The 18738-nt window shown below is 38.3% G+C and overlaps 1 protein-coding gene across 11 annotated transcripts in view; it reads right to left on the bottom strand.

Moving 5' to 3' along the window:
• Positions 1-18738, bottom strand: part of TENM1 (teneurin transmembrane protein 1) — an 841958-nt gene that overhangs the window by 67263 nt on the left and 755957 nt on the right. For all 11 annotated transcript variants that reach the window (XM_009235231.2, XM_002832080.2, XM_054545040.1 and 8 more), the window contains one exon: positions 13689-13843. In XM_009235231.2, coding sequence (XP_009233506.2) covers positions 13689-13843 — 155 coding nt within the window. The remainder of the gene's footprint in view (positions 1-13688; positions 13844-18738) is intronic.

The raw sequence follows: 18738 nt of genomic DNA on the forward strand, positions 1-18738 counted from the left end.
ATCACAACAGTATGTGAAAGTAGAAAGAAGATGAAGTATTTGGGGCACCATTCAATGACTATAGTGAACATTCATTAAGTGATCTATACGGAGCTTCACATCAGCACTAGGGAGACAAAACATGCTGTGAAGGTCACAGCAGGTTAAGACCAGTCTCTGGAACATGTTTGCTACAGCCCATCACACTCACCTACAGACAGATATATGCCTCTCTGTAAAAGGTACACCTATATGAAAAGGACAGAAAGGAAGATTATATAATTTCTCTATCAGTTCTAAACTTCTTCTTGGTCCCTTTTATTCTAGTTTTGTAAGCTATCAGTTCAATTCTCTTTCGTGAGCAGAAGGTCAAATACTACTACCACTACTATTACTAGTAATAATAATAATGATAAAATAATAATCTATTGAACACTTATGAGCCAAACACTTTGCTAAGTGATTTATGCATATTACCTCATTAAATTCTCACAACCTCCCTATGGGGAAAGTAACATTACCACCCCCATTTACAGATACAGAATTTTTTCCCAGGGGCACACACCTAGCAAGTGGTGGATCTAGGATTTAAACCCAGGCAGTCTGTATTCCCATACCATTAAGCTTTACTGACTTTACATACTGGCATAATTATGAAGAACAGTCTACCCTAAAGGCCTGATTTTGTCTCTTGCATCCTCTATTAAAGGATTAGAGAAAGGTTTGGCTCCCTTTGCCGTTCCAGAAGGTGTTTTTCTGCATTTGACAGAGCCAGGAGACTAGGTCTGGGTTGCATAAGCAATAAATAACATCATGCAAAAATGCATTTAAATTAGAGACTGACAACCGCAGATATTCAAAATCAGAAAAACCACCTTGCAGACTTATTTGGTTCTTGGGTCCTCCCATTTTAGCAAGTGTATGGTGAATCAACAGAAAATATTTCATGAAGATGCCAATTAACATCTTACATCATCTCTTTTATTTGTAAAGCACTTCATACTTTTCCAAGTGCTTTCACATTAAAAAAGAGAGGCCACTTAATCAACAATTGGGTCATTTATTTAATTAGCCTTCATAAGGAGGAATAATTAACCAGCTCCAAAATTCTAGTGTCAGTTTTTACATCTAGTACTGAATCGAAAATTATAGAGAACCTTCATTTGGGTCAAGAAATAGAAAAAAATGATTTAACATTTTTTTCTGTATTACCATCTTTCAGAGGAGAGCAGAATAAATGATTCAGAACGAAATGTTATTTTTCTAAAATATAGACCTGGTAACTACAAATAGTGTTTCTTTGGCATTATTATGTAATTTTCAGCCATAAACTCTAATGGATCTCTCATTTACAGGTGAGTAATAATGTGGAGAGCCACTAGGCACTCTGAAAAAAGCCTTTTTAAATGGCTTTTGGTGCTGTTGTCAAATCAGAGTCTAAACAACTCTTCCTGTCATCTCATGCTCTGTGACAGCATAATTTGATTGCTATGTAGACTGAAGTTTGTGCTACTTTCCTTCCACATGCCTACCTAACTGACATGGCAAATGTACACATAAAAGCCAAGGTTACATGTAATGCCATATGGTCTCTTTTTTCAGTTCTGATCAGCTCCAACAATTTATAGTTGCAAGTGCCTTTCAAAAAAGAAACTTCCTTCATATGTGTTTTCTCATTTAACTGACATGACCTCCTTAGGAGACATTACACGTTTTTATCCCACTTTTTATTGGTGGAGAAACTCAGGCTCAGAGACTTTAATTAACTTGTCTGAGGTCTCACTGCAAATAAATGGCAGAATATGGACTCACACCCAGGATTGTCTATACTCCTTCTACTAGAACACTCTTAGTCAAAGGAAAATAGGTGAATTAGGCAATTGTCCAGAGAACTTTGGTAAAACATGCCTCTGTACTCCTGAAGAAATATGAATAATTGTTCCAGGCTTATAAACATGTCTGGTAGAAAGTTTGCTCATTTTTATTCAGTAGTCATCACTTTCTGATTTAAATACTTTCACATTTAAGGTAATTGACATATTGGGGTCTTTGAGAAGAGTGTGGCTAAGTTAACAATGCCTTCCTGCTATGGTTGATGTAGATTGAGCTCCCTCTTTATCTTGTAGGAACTAACAAGCACTCCCATTTCTGCACTTATAAGCCTTTGGATCAGCGGGAGGAATTGGCTGTGACTCGTGGTTTGACTGAGTGCATGTGGCTCAAATGAATAGAACAGAACATTGCTGATTTAGGATGCTTATGTTTGGACTCCTGCAATAGCCCATTTCTGAGCAGTTAAAACTGCTGCTCTATTGTTGTGGTCCAGGCATGAGAACAGTGAAAGAAAATGGGAAAATACACTGGAGGTTTGGTTGGTATGGCTTTTAATACCATCTAATCTATTAGTTGATAGTTACTATGAAAATAGTTGATTCAATCGGTTAAACTAACCATGACCAATTAGGATAGAGTAAATGTTTGGCATAAGGCCACCAAATAACATTTTTGGTTCCATTCTACTACTCCCTGGGCCTCATTAATTTGCTGTTTGATCTTCTGTCTACTCTCTAATCTTCTCTTATCCTTTCTTCACCTCTCTTTTTCTCCCACCTATTTGTGCCTACTGCACACTGGTATTACTGGCCCTTGAGAAATGTTTTTTCAAATATTTCAGATATATAGCTTTCATCGTCCCTGTCTTGCTGTTTACCTGCAACTCACTCTTTCCTTCTACCACATGCCCTTGTGTCTGAATTATCTGGAGTGTGGCCAGAGACCTTTTCTTTGCTTTGACAGTGAGATAAGTTCCATAGTCATGGAAATATTGAGAGGGTGTGGTAGGGGTGGAGGTGGTGAGATTTTCATCTTTGGTGGCAAGAACTTTTAAAATAAACTTTCTTTTCTTTTTCCCCTGGGAGATCCCTTTATTCAAGCAAACTTATTATAATTCAGATTTTCTTGATTCCCTACAGAGCTTCACAAAACTCACAAGTCTGTCCCTGCAGGGAATTTCACTTATAATGGCCTTCATTTGAAAGATCTAATTCTGTTCTCTTTCAGTGTGCACATGGGAAAGTGACGGAAGTGCACCAAGAAAAGCAAGTAATCCATGAAGAAGTTGAGTTTCAATATCATCTGTATCAGTATCACTCAGGATGATGAAGGACATTCTGTAGACATGAAAGGGTTGGCAAGGGAGAGAGGGAAAGACAATGACAGATGTTAGGCAAGAGTTTAAGAAGGGGAAAAGAAGGTGCCTTTTCTGTTAAAGAAATTTTTTTTTTGAGACATTATTTCACTCTGTCATCCAGGCTGGAGTGCAGTGGCACAATCACAGCCCACTGCAGCCTTGTCCCCTGGGTTAAGGTGATCCTCCCACCTTAGCCTCCCGTGTAGCTGGGACTACAGGCATGCACCACCATGCCCGACTAATGTTTGTATTTTTTGTAGAGACGGGGGTTTCGTCATGTTGCCCAGGCTGGTCTTGAACTCCTGAGGCTCAAGTGATCCACCCACCTCAGCCTCTGAAAGTGTTGGGATTACAGGCATAAGCCACCATGCCTAGCCCTTTTCTGCTTTAAAACTACTGTTTTTTTTTTCTTTTTTTTCCACCCAGATTGCTGTAATTTTTCATGCCTGGATGACTATATGTGTGTGTGTGTGTGTGTGTGTGTGTGTGTGCGTGCGCGCGTGTGTGTGTGTGTATGTGTGTATTTAAAACAACAGAAAATGCTGAACCCACTTGTATAAAATTAAATTGACATGTAGATTTTGAGGAGGAGACTGCATATTACCCCTTCTATAGAGCTGTGTTATTTTATCTGAAGCTTGCAAAAAAATCTAAGGACAAGAGAAAGTTGTTTTTTCAGTTATGTAGAGAGCAGAAGACAACCAAGGAAGGCAAAGGTCTGCTGCTTGGGGCAGGTGGTATAGTACTGATGGATGAGAGAGAGGGGAAGGTTTTGTTTTCTCTGTTAAGGAGAATGACCACAGAGAATACTGATTCAGAGTTACCAAAGCCCAAAATGGATGAAGGGATTGTAAAAGAGCATCTAAATTCTTTAACTCAGTTCAAGTTTTCTAGTTAGGAAGAATCGCTCCTTATAGAGAACATGCAAATGGGGTTTAGAACTTTTTTGTGTAATTATTGAGAAATAGTGGGCACTAGAAGATTAGAGATGGTTAAATATAGTTCTGACTTCAAGAAGAATCAGAAATGTGCCCCACAACCTGCATGGAGGGAGCTTTATGTTGATTTGGAAAAGATCTTCAATTGTATTATGAAACAGTTGTTTTTTAGCTCTTAGATGAGGAAAAGATGTTTTACAGACACTGTGACTAGAAACAAATTTTTTCAAGTGGTTCTTATTTCCTTTTAAACAGAGTTACCAACCTGGTAAGCTTTCTCATGATACCTTTACGGATAAGTTGGAGGAAATATCAGTGAAGAGAGTGGCTTTCAAACTTGTTTTGACTGTGACACTCACTAAGAACTGTATTTTACACCATTATCCAGTCGAAATAAAAATATTATGAAACACTACTCACCCTCATTACACATGATACACCTTGATTTTTAAAATTGCGTTTCACCTTTTTAAAAAGCTGGTCATAGGCCATTAGATTGATTTCCTGATGTATTATGAGGAATCACAACGAATAGGTGAGAGTTCAAACACATGGGTTCATAATCTAACAGATAACTAGTCTATTGGTGCCACAATTGCATCTACCTATCCATCAGTTTTATAATGGATGAAGACATAAAAAGCATTCGTCAAATACATAGGTGACACAAGGCTGGGAAGGATAGTGAAAATATTAGATGATAGCAGAAGAGTATAAAGAATTGGACTAACTCAAACAACATGGAATTGAATAGAGACTAAGGTAGGACCCAGCAGTATGTTGTAAATCACTAATGGTGCAAGTATAAGATGAGGAGATGAGAGTGAGAGACCTGTGAATTTTTAGTTTTCTGTAATTACATCACATCATATGTCAAATGTGTGATACAGCTGTGAAAAAATCCCGGTCAACTTTAGCTGTGGTTTTCTAATCTGTGCCCTTTATTTCTTTAGCATTTTGCAAAAGTGCCTTTGAGGTCACCGTGCAAGCTACCATTGCATGGAAGTAAGCTTGAATAAAGAAGGTTCTGGGACACCACCTCTTGTTTGAATCTGCTGTTTGCATCTATTTTACAAATTGAGACTGATTTGTTTGAAGTAAATGTTCTGTGGCTAAAGTTTTTTTTTTTTTTAAACAATCAATGGGCAAAAGGAAAAGAAACAATATAGAAAGGGAGTTGTGACAGTTCCCATTCTACCTATGAGTACTCAGAGCACATCTGGATTATTTTATTCATTCTGGAAGCCATGGTGGCTTCCATTCTGGAAGAATGGTGAAGGAACTCAAAGCCATGTAAAATGAAGTATAGTTAAATGAAGTGGGAATGTGACTTAAGAGGCATGAAAGAGTTGCTTTCTTGTACTAAGAGAGCTGTCATGTGGAGGAGGCAGTTTAACGTAATTTGGTGAAAATAATGTGGGCTTTGGCGTCAGGTTGACCAGGTTCAAATTCCAACTCAGCCACTTATTGGTTGTGTGGCCTTGACCAAGTTACGCAGTTCTTCTGAATCTTGTTTTTCATATGTATTAAAAACAGGGGAACATAATACCTATCTTGAAGGATTGTCATGAGGATTAAATAAGATGACATATATAAACGTACCCAGTATTGTGCTTGATTCACTAGTAGATTGATCTCATAGAATATAGATTAAATTTATAATTCAAGAAAGCCTGAACAGTTGCAGTAAGACTGGATGGTGAAAGTTAAAGGAAGACAAAAAGTTAAAGGGATCCAAGAAGAGCTTGTCATCAGTCAGAGGTATTCAAAGACGGAATGTGCTGCCTGGGGGAGGTAGTAGATTCCCTATCACAAGAAGCATTTGAAAATAGGTTGGATTGTTACTACATGGTCAGAATATTCTGGAGAGGAGTCAAGCATCAAATGACTGAGAAGAGTAAGATTCCTAGTGGACTAGTTCAATAGATGTAATATATGAGGACAAAGTTTGCTCCTCCAAAGAATGTTACCTTCCTTCCTGCACAACTATGGATGATGCTTCCCCTACTCCTGTTAGACCCATCTGACAAATGGGTGCTGTTGGAAACAGTGGGAAACACACAAATCATCCAATAAGCACTTATGAAGCCCTGGCTGTGTATCTGGATGCTCTAGACAAACACCTCAAAGTGTGTACCTTATAGGCAATAGGTCAACAGGATTTCCTATGCATGCAAAAGATCCATCTTGCTTGTGTATCTCCTATTGGGCTGACTTTGGGAAAAGCATTAGGCTGGCTCCAAGGAGTAACTTGCTATCCCATCAAGAAACTTGCTCTAATTCCCAATTCCATTCTAGTCAGGCATCAGATGGAAGTGAGTTACCAGAGCAGGATGATTCAAAAGCAGCAACAGAAATAAAGCACCCAGTGTCTTGATAATCAACTCATCTCCTGAAGTGAAAGGCCTGGTTGCTTATAGCAGTGCTTACAAAGGGCAGTTATGCTTCAGAGTTTATACTGAGAGTTCAGTTTCAGATTTCAGTAAATCAAAAAAAGATATTGATTTTGAACAAATGGATGATTTTATTGTCAAAGCAAATTTCATTTCTTGAGACGATTAGATTTTATTAAACTCTTTCCTAACTGCCACTAAACACACATTCTGTGAATAAACAGCATATTCTTCAACCAAGCGGCATTTGTCACTCAGCTAAATACAATGATATTTGGTCATCTCCAGAGGTTGGAAAAATGCACACTTGGGTTCAGAAAGCTTGTGCCAAAATCTTAGTTATATCACTCAATAACTCTATGGTCATAGCACAATATATAATCCTTCCGACTAACAGTTTTCTCCTCTGGCAGATGGGAATAATAATATCTACCTCTCAAGGGTGGTTGCATTGTGTAGATAAAATGGAATAGTGTAAATTAGATTCTTAGCATAGTTCCTGGTACATAGTGAGCTCTCTATAAGTGGTAGCAGTTATTCTTAGACTTACTATAGGACTTAATGATCTGCTAAAGATTAGGACAAGCCCTGAGAACTGATTCTTCTTTGGGCTTAGGTTTGCCACAGAAAAGTACAGAAGATGAAGGCAAGTAAGATGAAGAGGACCATTCTCTCACATCACTTTCTAACCTCCATAGGTACTATGCTAGTATACATGGGCCTTTCTTTGTTGGAGATCTTTTGGTTTTGAAATGTTGGAATGCGGGAAAGGTAACAAGAAACTTTATAAATTTGGTTGTATTTCTGTGGAGACACCTTTGTGGAGTTGGAAGGAACCTTGAGAAAACGGTTGGTCCATTTTCCTGGCTCCAGAGAGGCTGTATGTCAAGCATTCATAGATTATTGCTATCCAATATTTGCTTGAAAAGTTTTAAAAGGTGGGAACTCTACAAAAATTTTTTAAAAATATATGATGCTGCCACATAGTGTTAGAAATGATAAGCTTTTCTTAAGGTCTGATTCAAATCTTCATGTTGCAGCATAGGCCTCTATTTTCTCTCCTGTCCATTCCTGTCAGCAGAAACAATGCACTCTCATTTAGACATTTGTCTGTGCCCTCACCCGTCAACATATTTTGATTTACTGAAATATGAAACTGAGCACTGTGTAAGCTCAGCTGGATCACTGTAAGTACTACTATAAACAACTGGGGCTTTGCTCTTGGTGGGTGTTATGAAGCTCCCTGCTCAGCTTTCTTCTCTCTAGCTGAAGATGGCCCATGTTCTTAAGTACAGTCAGGGGAAACATCGGTTGCCAACCTGTCACAGTTGTCTAAACAGATGGGAAGCTCTGGTCATAATGGCTGAGCATCTAGGAAGCTGTGCCACACACAGGCTTTCTCCTGGTAAACTCTCTATCAACTGACCCATCAATTTCATTCGGTGTTCTCCAGCTTTAGTCCACCTGTGCCACACCTGGGTGCTGATTTGCCCACACCTGGGAGCTGATTTGCTTCAATGCCAAAGCCTCTTCTTCCCAGCCAAACATCTCAAAGAAGTGATCTATTATCTGTTTCTCCATTTCCTCACTTCCTACTCTGCTGCTGGTATCTGACTCTCATTAATTAACACTCTATCAAAAGTACTGTTATCAGAGGCATTAATGCTGTAAAATCTAATGGCTTCTTTAAAAAGCACCTCATTTTTTATGATCCCTAAGCAGCATTTGATACTGACCATTCCCTTCCTCTTGAAAAACTTGCGTCTCTTGGCTTTTTTGACACCTTCATGGTTTTCCTCCTAATTGCCAGGTCTCCTTCTCTCAGCCTCCTTTGTGGGTTCTCATTCCTCAGTTTTTTCTTGAATACTGGTGTTCCATAGAGTTTGGTCTTAAGCCTTCTCCTCTTTTTTATGCTATGCACCCTCCGTGAGAGAGCTCATCCACTCCTCTATTTACCATTGCCATGTGTAAACTAATAGCAATCACAACTCTAATCTGTAGTGAGACCTCAAGCTTTAAACCTGTATCCAATTTCCTGCCAGATATCTTTATCTGGATGCCACACAGGCACCTCAACGTACCCCAAACTGAACCCATCATCCAACCATCAAGCAAACCTGCTTCTCTTCCTCTTGTATTCCCTGTATCAGTGAGTGGTACTACCATACACATGTTCTCTCAATTCTGAAATTGTCAGTCAACAAGTTATTTGATATTAGCTCCAATGTTTAACGAGTCTATCTACCTTTTTATGATATTTTAGGTTCAGCCATTAATATTGCTTGCCTATGTAGCCTGCATAAAGCTGAGCAGTGTCATGGAAAGTCTCATCCAGAGTTGTATCCCAAAGAAATATCAGCTGAACATCCCAAAAACATTGGAAAACAGCTTAATTTTTATAGTAGTCCCTTGGAAAGGGGCTGATCATTTCTATACCGATATGTTTTGTCCTTGTCATATCTGGATTTCTTCAACTGCCTCTTAAGTGGTCTCCCTGCCTCTAATGTTATTTTGCTTCACTTGGTTCTCCATGCAACAGCTAGAATGATCTCTTAAAACTGATTTCCATGCTTAAAACTATTTTAAAAATGAATTTCCCTTCTTAACGCTGTTATTGTCTCCTCATTGTCCAGTATAACTTCATTATGCTTATAAGGCCCTTCACCATTTCACCCTCACTTACCTTTCTAGGTTCATCTCTCACTACTCTTTCATATTCTTTTTACCATTATGTCCTTTTGGTTCAGGTATAGATGTTAACTGTACCTGCTGAGCCCTTCCTATGCATGTTCCAGGAACACACAGTCTACTGTGGGAGACGGGTTGGATACACAGTTTGCCAACAAAGATCAAATTACATTTAAGCATGGTGATACTAAATTCCAGTAAGGGATTGAAGCAACAGTGAGGACTAGAACCATCAAGGAAGGTTCCAATGGAAGAGGTGAGGTGTGAGGAGGATGGAGAATGGGATTTGTATCAGCAGAGGTACTTCCAGACTGGGGGAATGGGGCCATGAGAAGTAGGCCTCTAATAAAGATAGAGGGTGATAATCTGGACACTGATCAATACAGTCTCCTTGTTTTGAGCCAGTCTGGGTGGACAAATTGGATTTACTCTTTAGTGTGTCTCAGGCACAGAACAGGAAATGGTGGATAGCAGCAGAGTTACTGGCCAAATAATCTGGACATAAAACCTGCTTTCTTTCCTGATAAATCCTGCTGGCTTCTGCCATCCCCTCCTCATACCACACAACCTCCCATGCCTCCAAAAAAATCTACTGTATCTCTAAAGCTAAAGTTTTGTAAAGAAAGGGGAAAGAGGGTACTTCAGAGAAACTGAGGCTTGGAATGAAATGCCATAGAGAAAAGTTTCTGTCTCCTGGTTACCAGGGCTTCTTTTCAGTGGGCTGCATTGTATATCCCAACCTGAAAAGGATGAGGTAGATTTTATGGTGGGAATTATGTTTGGAAAGTGTCATGTGAAAAAGAACCCTTCTCATGGTGATGATGATCATATGTTTGCTCTACTAAGACAAATAATTCTCTTTTCAACATAACTTTTCTACACAGAAACAGAAAAGTTGTTTAGAGTTGACTGATTGCAATACTAAGTGCCCTATTTTAAGTTAAAAATATCCCACAAGTGAATCATACATGTGCATCTTCTCTCTCCCCCCTCCTCCATACAAATACATTCACACCCTTCTTTATTGCCATAAATAATGCTCCTTTTCCTTGCCTTCTGCAGCACTTTGAATCATGGAAAGTTAGACTATTCTAGGACTTGATAGCCTGATCCATTCAAGTCTCTATTAAAAAGGGTTTGTTCATTTTGTCAGTTTTCCAGGCCCAATTCCCCATTTCACTTTTGTAGTTGATTATATATGAACATTTCTTGAGTTTCTGGGGCAGGGCAGGGGTACATAGGGAAGAAGAAATTCAAAATAGGCTAGTGTTTTATAGAGTTCTATGCTCAAGGTGGGTGGAGGTGGCAGGAGATCTTAGAGTCAATGACTAAAGCAAGGTTTCTTAGGGGTGTGTTCCTTTTACTTACTAATATGGTTTTGCTGTGTCCCCACCCAAATCTCTTCTTGAATTGTAACTCCTACAATTCCCACAGGTCGTGGGAGAAACCTGGTGGGAGGTGATTGAATTATGGGGGCAGGTCTTTCCTGAGCTGTTTTCATGATAGTGCATGAGTCTCACGAGATCTGATGGTTTTAAAAATGGGAGTTTCCCTGCACAAGCTCTCTGTTTGGCTGCTGCCATCCATGTAAGACATGACTTGCTCCTCCTTGCCTTCTACCATGATTGTGAGGCCTCCCCCACCATGGGGAACTGTAAGTCCAATAAATCTCTTTCTTTTGTAAATTGCCCAGTCTTGGGTATGTCTTTATCAGCAGCGTAAAAATGAACTAATACATTTACCTTGTTTTTCTAGGTTTTAGGTGGTATGACAAATGAAGCAACAGGAATATCATAACTGTGGGGGACACTGCTCATTGCCTCCCCAGTAGCAACCCTTTACTCCTTGCTAACAGAACTCTGATTTTGGTTTAAGAATCAGGTAGCAATGTGCTCAGGGAAGGGGACCCACTTCTAGAGGGTCTGAATTCACTATGGAATCTCATTTCCCTTTTGCCAGTGACTGGTGAAGGCATGGACATATGACTCAATTCTGGCCAATGTGACACAAGAAGGAAATCTTCTGGCATCTTTGCCTATCTTTGGACATCTCATTATGTGAGATAATTAAACCTTATTGTTTAAACAACTTTAAGACAAGTATTTTATTACTTGCAGCCAAGACCATCCTCTGTGATACACTAATCAATTTGAAAACTCTCAACATCCACTTTAGTTTTTTTGAAAAGATTATTTAATAATTTACTTTATTAGGGTCACAAATTTATGGAATGTTAGAGCTGGAAGGTTTGAGGACTGTCTAATCTATTTCCTTCATTTCTTGTTTCTGCAGACTAAGAAAGTCAGACACTGAATGTTGGGACTATGCTGTATGCTCTATAATCTCTTTAAATGTCTAATACTGATTTTGTAGAATTGTGGTAAAATCAGAATTTTGGACCCAGATGAGAGCTATACTGAATTTTCTTTTATCCTCACTGGCCTAAAAAAAAAAAACAAAAAACAGATTTCCTAAATAACAGTAAAATAGATCTCAGAGGGGATGTTGCTTTTACTTAAGAAAACTTCCAAACACCCTAGAAATAGCTATTTATATACACGTGAATAACAACATGCTCATATATTCATTAAAAAAGATGTCTAAAGAGCCTTCGTAGTAACTATTTTTCTAAATTTCAGTCACTGTTTCATTTGACTTTCTTCACAGAATTGGAAAAAACTACTTTAAAGTTCATATGGAACCAAAAAAGAGCCTGCATTGCCAAGTCAATCCTAAGCCAAAAGAACAAAGCTGGTGGCATCACGCTACCTAACTTCAAACTATACTACAAGGCTACAGTAACCAAAACAGCATGGTACTGGTACTGAAACAGAGATACAGATGAATGGAACAGAACAGAGCCCTCAGAAATAATACCACACATCTACAACTATCTGATCTTTGACAAATCTGACAAAAACAAGAAATGAGGAAAGGATTCCCTATTTAATAAATGGTGCTGGGAAAACTGGCTAGCCATACGTAGAAAACTGAAACTGGATCCCTTCCTTACATCTTATACAAAAATTAATTCAAGATGGATTAAAGACTTAAATGTTAGACCTAAAACCATAAAAACCTAGAAGAAAACCTAGGCAATACCATTCAGGACATAGGCATGGGCAAGGACTTCATGTCTAAAACACCAAAAGCAATGGCAACAAAAGCCAAAATTGACAAATGGGATCCAATTAAACTAAAGAGCTTCTGCACAGCAAAAGAAACTACCATCAGAGTGAACAGGCAACCTACAGAATGGGAGAACGTTTTTGCAATCTACTCATCTGACAAAGGGCTAATATCCAGAATCTACAAAGAACTCAAACAAAGTTAGAAGAAAAAAACAAACAACCCCATCAACAAGTGAGCGAAGGATATGAACAGACACTTCTCAAAAGAAGACATTTATGCAGCCAACAGGCACATGAAAAAATGCTCATCATCACTGGCCATCAGAGAAATGCAAATCAAAATCACAATGAGATACCATCTCACATCAGTTAGAATGGCGATCATTAAAAAGTCAGGAAACAACAGGTGCTGGAGAGGATGTGGAGAAATAGGAACACTTTTACACTGTTGGTGGGACTGTAAACTGGTTCAACCATTGTGGAAGACAGTGTGGTGATTCCTCAGGGATCTAGAACTAGAAATGCCATTTGACCCAGCCATCCCATTACTGGGTATATATCCAAAGGATTATAAATCATGCTGCTATAAAGGCACAGACACACATATGTTTATTGTGGCACTAGTCACAATAGCAAAGACCTGGAACCAACCCAAATGTCCAACAATGATAGACTGGATTAAGAAAATGTGGCACATATACACCATGGAGTACTATGCAGCCATAAAAAATGAATTCATATCCTTTGTAGGGACATGGATGAAGCTGGAAACCATCATTCTCAGCAAACTATCGCAAGGACAAAAAAACAAACATTGCATGTTCTCACTCATAGGTGGGAACTGAACAATGAGAACACTTGGACACAGGAAGGGGAACATCACTCACCGGAGCCTGTTGTGGGGTGGGGGGAGGGGGGAGGGATAGCATTAGGAGATATACCTAAAGTAAATGATGAGTTAATGGGTGCAGCACACCAACATGGCACATGTATACATATGTAACTAACCTGCACATTGTACACATGTACCCTAGAACTTAAAGTATAATAAAAAAAATAGAATTACATATCTTGGAAATATTCAATAAATGAGATTGGCCTTACCCTCTGATTAATTAAAATTTGAGAGACTTTACTTAATTGTATGTCAATATTCTACCTGAAATTACTTCCATCCTCGCTTACCATTTTCTCACAACTAAGCTTTTCTAACGAGGAAAAAAGTAACTTACATAAAGAGAAACTTCTGCTATCTGGTGTTATAACAGATATACCAGGCTTCCATTCTACCTAGTTTCTACATGAGAAAATTGTTATCCATTTCCATGATGCCAAATGACGATAACACTTGAAAACCAGTGATGCCTACCTGAGTGATGTCCATTCCTGAGTCACAGCTCAGTGGTTGTGTGGAAGTCAGACCATTTGAGCCGATTACAGTTGTGATCACAGCATTCTCATCAATTTTGCGAATCATAGTCCCATCCACAAAGTAAATAAATCCATGCCTATCAACTGTGATGCCTGTTGGGAAAGAGCAAATGAGCATTAGTAGTCTAGTGAACCACATTTGCACTAAGTTCTGTATTTTGAAAACAGCCATAGCAATGGAAAGGCATTTTAAAGACATATAGATTCAATTTTGCTCGGCACAGACAGGACAGTAATGGGAGAGGTTTGTTGGGGCATACATTCACTTCTTTGTGTATTGAGAAGAAATGACAAAAAGTCACATGTGGAGATAAAGCCAGGTCTAATAATTTTGTTTTGTCCAGTTTTACATTTCCACCCCCTTGATACTTGCTTGCCCCCACAAACAATAAAAAATCATCTTTAAGATAAATGGGAAAAGATGGGGAGATCATGTATATTACATTTTTTTTAGGGTGCTAATGCACAGGCTGCTGCTTATTTTCATGATTGCATTAGGAAATAACAGAGTTGAAAAGCATTATAATTATTTTCATCAATTCAGACTTTGTTAAAAGGGAGTTTGTAATAACTCTGATAAACAGGGCTGAGTTTTTTTCTCCATATTATCTATTAAAAGGGGAGTTGGAGAGCAAAATTATAGTATCACAAAGGGAATGGCTAAGTTTCTAGAAAAGATAAAAGCTGATACAATTTTCACAGCAGTTTTTACACACAGTGTTAATTACAGCCTGGTTTCTTAAAATTTTTATTATAATAGCAGTTAGAAGGCTTGGGTTCTAATATTGAATACCCCACTTACAACTAGTGTGTGACTCTGATTGAGTCATTCATTTGCAAATTTCAGACTCCTCTTTGGTAACATAGGGACAGGATCGTCTGCCTTACTTAGCTAAAGTGATCTACTGCTCTGGTTTGGCTGTAACTGAGGCAGAGCTCAGTTTTAAAACTAGGACCATCCTTGACAAACCAGGATGAGCTGGTTACTCTATATCTAGGTTTTTTGTTTTTTTTTTTTTTGAGGGAATTTTGTTCTTGTTGTCCAGGGTACAATGGTGCAATCTCGGCTCACTGCAACCTCTGCCTACTGGGTTCAAGTGATTATCCTGCTTCAGCCTCCCAAGTAGCTAGGATTATAGGAGCCTGCCAGCATGCCTGGCTAATTTTTTGTATTTTTAGTAGAGACAGGGTTTCACCATGTTGGCCAGGCTGGTCTCAAACTGACCTCAGGTGATCCACCTGCCTCGGCCTCCCAAAGTGGTGGGATTACAGGCGTGAGATATCGGGCCTGGCCCTAGGTTGTTATATCATATGAAACAATACATATAAAAAGTATCAGATACACTTTAAGAACATATGGCTCTACTCCCATTTCCCTTGGTGCTTTTGACAGTGCTCTTGAAAATAACCACATGGCATTTTTTCAAACTAGTCTGCAATTTACTCTTTTCCCTACTTCCCTTTATTTAGATCTGGTGAAACTCATTGAATGGATGTTAAAGTCAGAATCTCTGTGCTAACAAGCATGTCCTTTTAGCACAACACAACACACAAACACACACACACATGAATTTTCTGGTAAAACGTGAACTCATTTAGAGTCATTTTATAAACTCAACTTAATAAACTGCTTTTAGATGAACTAATTCATTGGCAGGAAGTTAATATTAAGACTTGGCTTTATGGTATACTTTGATTAATCCTGATGTTTGATTAATCCTTAACATCTATAAAAGTTACAAATTCATTTAAATGTCCCCTGAATACTTCTAAAGTCATCTATGTTTTGGTGAGTTCTCCAAGGAAACCAGCATGTCCAAACAAGGGAATTCCATGTCCATAAATCCCTTTATAATTTTTAGAGGTATAAGGACCCTTAAGGTGGTTTATAAAAAGACTTTTAAGACTGGGGCAAGTTAAATGATGATGGCATATGAACAATTATTTAATCTCCAGAACATTTTGGAAGGGATGAACCAAGGGGGAACTTCTGCCTGTTATTTTTGTGTTTTGCAACATCAATTTCTTGATTGCTTAAAATTTGGTGTGGTTTGTGGCAGACCTATTATTTAGAACCATCTTCTATGACCACTATATTAAATATCGCTGAGTATAAAATTTAAGATTTGGCTGTCATAAGGGGATAGACTGAAAGATCAAGACTCAAGACTCAAGTCTGGAGACGGAAAGACTGAGAGGAGATGTGCTCGACATGTATGAAATCATGAATCATTTACTAAACACTATGATTACTAAATCATAGTGAATGTCACCATGCTAGGCTCTGTGAGTGTATAAGGATAAAGAATCTGGTGACATTGAAACTAAGACTAAGAGGAATACTCTGGAACTTTAGTAAATTAAGGATATTAAAAATAAAATGAAGTGTTGCTCTTATGAGGAGGTAGTAAACTTAGAGGATCTGATCCTCTAAAAATTTGAGCAGGTTCACAAAAGGTATAGAGAAATACATGTATTCTTAAGTAGTATATGTGGGAAGGTCTTTACATCTCTTTGCTGATATCAGGGAGGACAATTCTTTTCCTTGACTACCACACTTCTCATCCCATCAGAGTGCAAAGTTTAGGCTGATCCAGGGAGGATAATCTGGGACTTTACATAGTTTTCTTACTTTTACTTTTTGTGAAGATCTAAACACTGTGAACTTCTTTGTCTCTGTTCATGTCAGCTGAGTTCCACAGACGAGTGCCCTTTGAAATAAGTCTGGGCTTATTAAATACTCACTATTTGCCTTCAGGGCTTATTCTGCTGACAGTTGGTAGAATATTTTCCTTTCATATATTTGTGTAGCAACTTCTTTTATCATGGTCCAAATTCCAAACATACTTCTTTTTCCTTGAGAAGCTTTAATTGACTTTGATTGGGTTACACTTATATTTGGAGTTGAAAAAGAAATAGTAGAAAAGGCTTTCAGGAGACTATGTGATAGGTGCTTCATAAATGTACCGAGGCATATTTTATATGTACATATTTTCCTCTCATTTGCCTTCCCTTACCAACCAATCAACCAGCCAACACATAAATTCCCCAAACAACAATTCTGCAACCTCTTTGCTGGTGAAGTTTAAGGGGTATTTAATTTTCACTGAGGGTAAAAATCAAATTGGAAACCCCAGGCATGAAAAAGAGAATAATATTTGTCCATCATTTGGGGAGGTTTCCCCTCCCATAATGCTTATTGTTATAACCCAGGGATAGTGATGATGCTGTAGGTATATTACTGCTTGTCAGAATGAGTGAAAGGAGGTGACACATTCCCAGTATATATTTTAAGCTTTATTCTTTGGAGATGGGCATGTGAGTGATTTCAGATCACATAAAGCCATCTGGGGCTAGCAAGATCTGCAGATTCAATTTACTTTCCAATTTTGATATTGTTGTGCCCAGATCTCCAAAACTTGGTAACCAATGTTGTTGGCATAATTTGTTCCAATGGTCATGTTCACTGATGTGCTCACTGACAGCATTTTCATTAGCACTTAAACAATCAAAGGTACAGTCTCTGGATGAGAAAAGATTTAAAGATTTAAACCGTACTAAGAAAACCACTTCCAGGTTTAAAAATTTTGAACCAGAATTCATTTTTGTTTTCAAAGCAAGTAAAAATATAGAGATCTCTGATATTACCACAAGGTTAGGCAGTGATGCAAGGCAGGTGGAGGTGGAAGTGGGAAGAAAACACACAATAGCTTGAGTCCCCTCAATTTAAATTTGAATTTAAAAATCCCCCTGCACCAAGGAAAACATTGGCCTCAGATGCCCAGACAGCATGTTTAGCTTGGAGCACATTTTTACATTTGGGAGAAAATAAATAAATCCTTGTAAATCAGTGCATATAATGAAAGCACTGACAGACCATAACCTGGAAGTGTGAATGGTGCTGTCTCCATTCATCAGCATTAAGCCCTAACAAGCTCTTTCTATGGAGAGACCTGCTCATAAATAAAGTGCATCTTGTAAAAAAATTATTCACAACATCCCATGCAAAGTAGAGGATATTATATAATATCTGAACTGCAGGCTCTTTTCTCTGTGAAGCATTGCTCTGTATGAAACAGCTGCAAATTACAGGCGAAATTATTTGACTTCTTCCCTTGTCCTATTATCCTCCAATGAATAAATACTATAATTCTTAAGAAGACAATTGCCTAAAGCTGGGGCAGCCTGGATAGTTACTTATAAATTTATCACCTGTGAGGGGAAAAAGATGCTACTGATCAATACTGAAGGAACAGGGGCATCCTGATGTAATCACTGAGAGTCCAGATGTGGTGCTTAATAGCTTGGAAATAGTAGCTAAAATCCCAAATTAGATAACAGTGAAGATCAGAGTTTTTGGCTGTGTAGAATGCCAATTTCAAATGTTGGCAGAAGGCATCTCTGCACTTAATTTTTTAAAATTACAGCTGTTGAGGCCACCTACATTTTTATTATTTCTATATGAAAAATGAAACATCTTTCAGAATATAAGCTTTGGAAAGCAGTCATAACATTCTCTTCATCTATAGCCCTAGCAACAAGAAAACTGAAATAGTGGATGTTTTTCTGCCACAATCTGCTGTTTAATTTTATCAGACAAAGATAAATGGTTAAATCAACTTCCAGGGAAATTCCTAAGCCTAATATGGTGTCAGCTCAATCTCCAATACTGAGAGTGCTGAATTGTGTAACTGATTCAAAAATGTTCTTTTAGTCAAAGAGAATTTTTCTTTGTTCATGTGCATTCCAATTCTCTGAAAATTGGTACTATATGTGTGGTATATATGGAAACTCTACTAGGCAGAAAAGTCCATTCTTCAACCCATCTGACTACTGTCCACTTAATTACCCTCTGGGATCAGAAAGGGCCAAGTTACTTATGCATAATAAGCCTGTTAAGTTTTCTCACTATGTAGCCACTAAATGGAGCTTCTTGAACTTGGAGGGTTTACAGATTTCTGTGTGTCACTAGAGGTTGGAAGGAGGCA

Source organism: Pongo abelii, chromosome X, assembly GCF_028885655.2.
Source record: "Pongo abelii isolate AG06213 chromosome X, NHGRI_mPonAbe1-v2.0_pri, whole genome shotgun sequence".
NCBI classification, from domain to species: Eukaryota; Metazoa; Chordata; class Mammalia; order Primates; family Hominidae; genus Pongo; species Pongo abelii.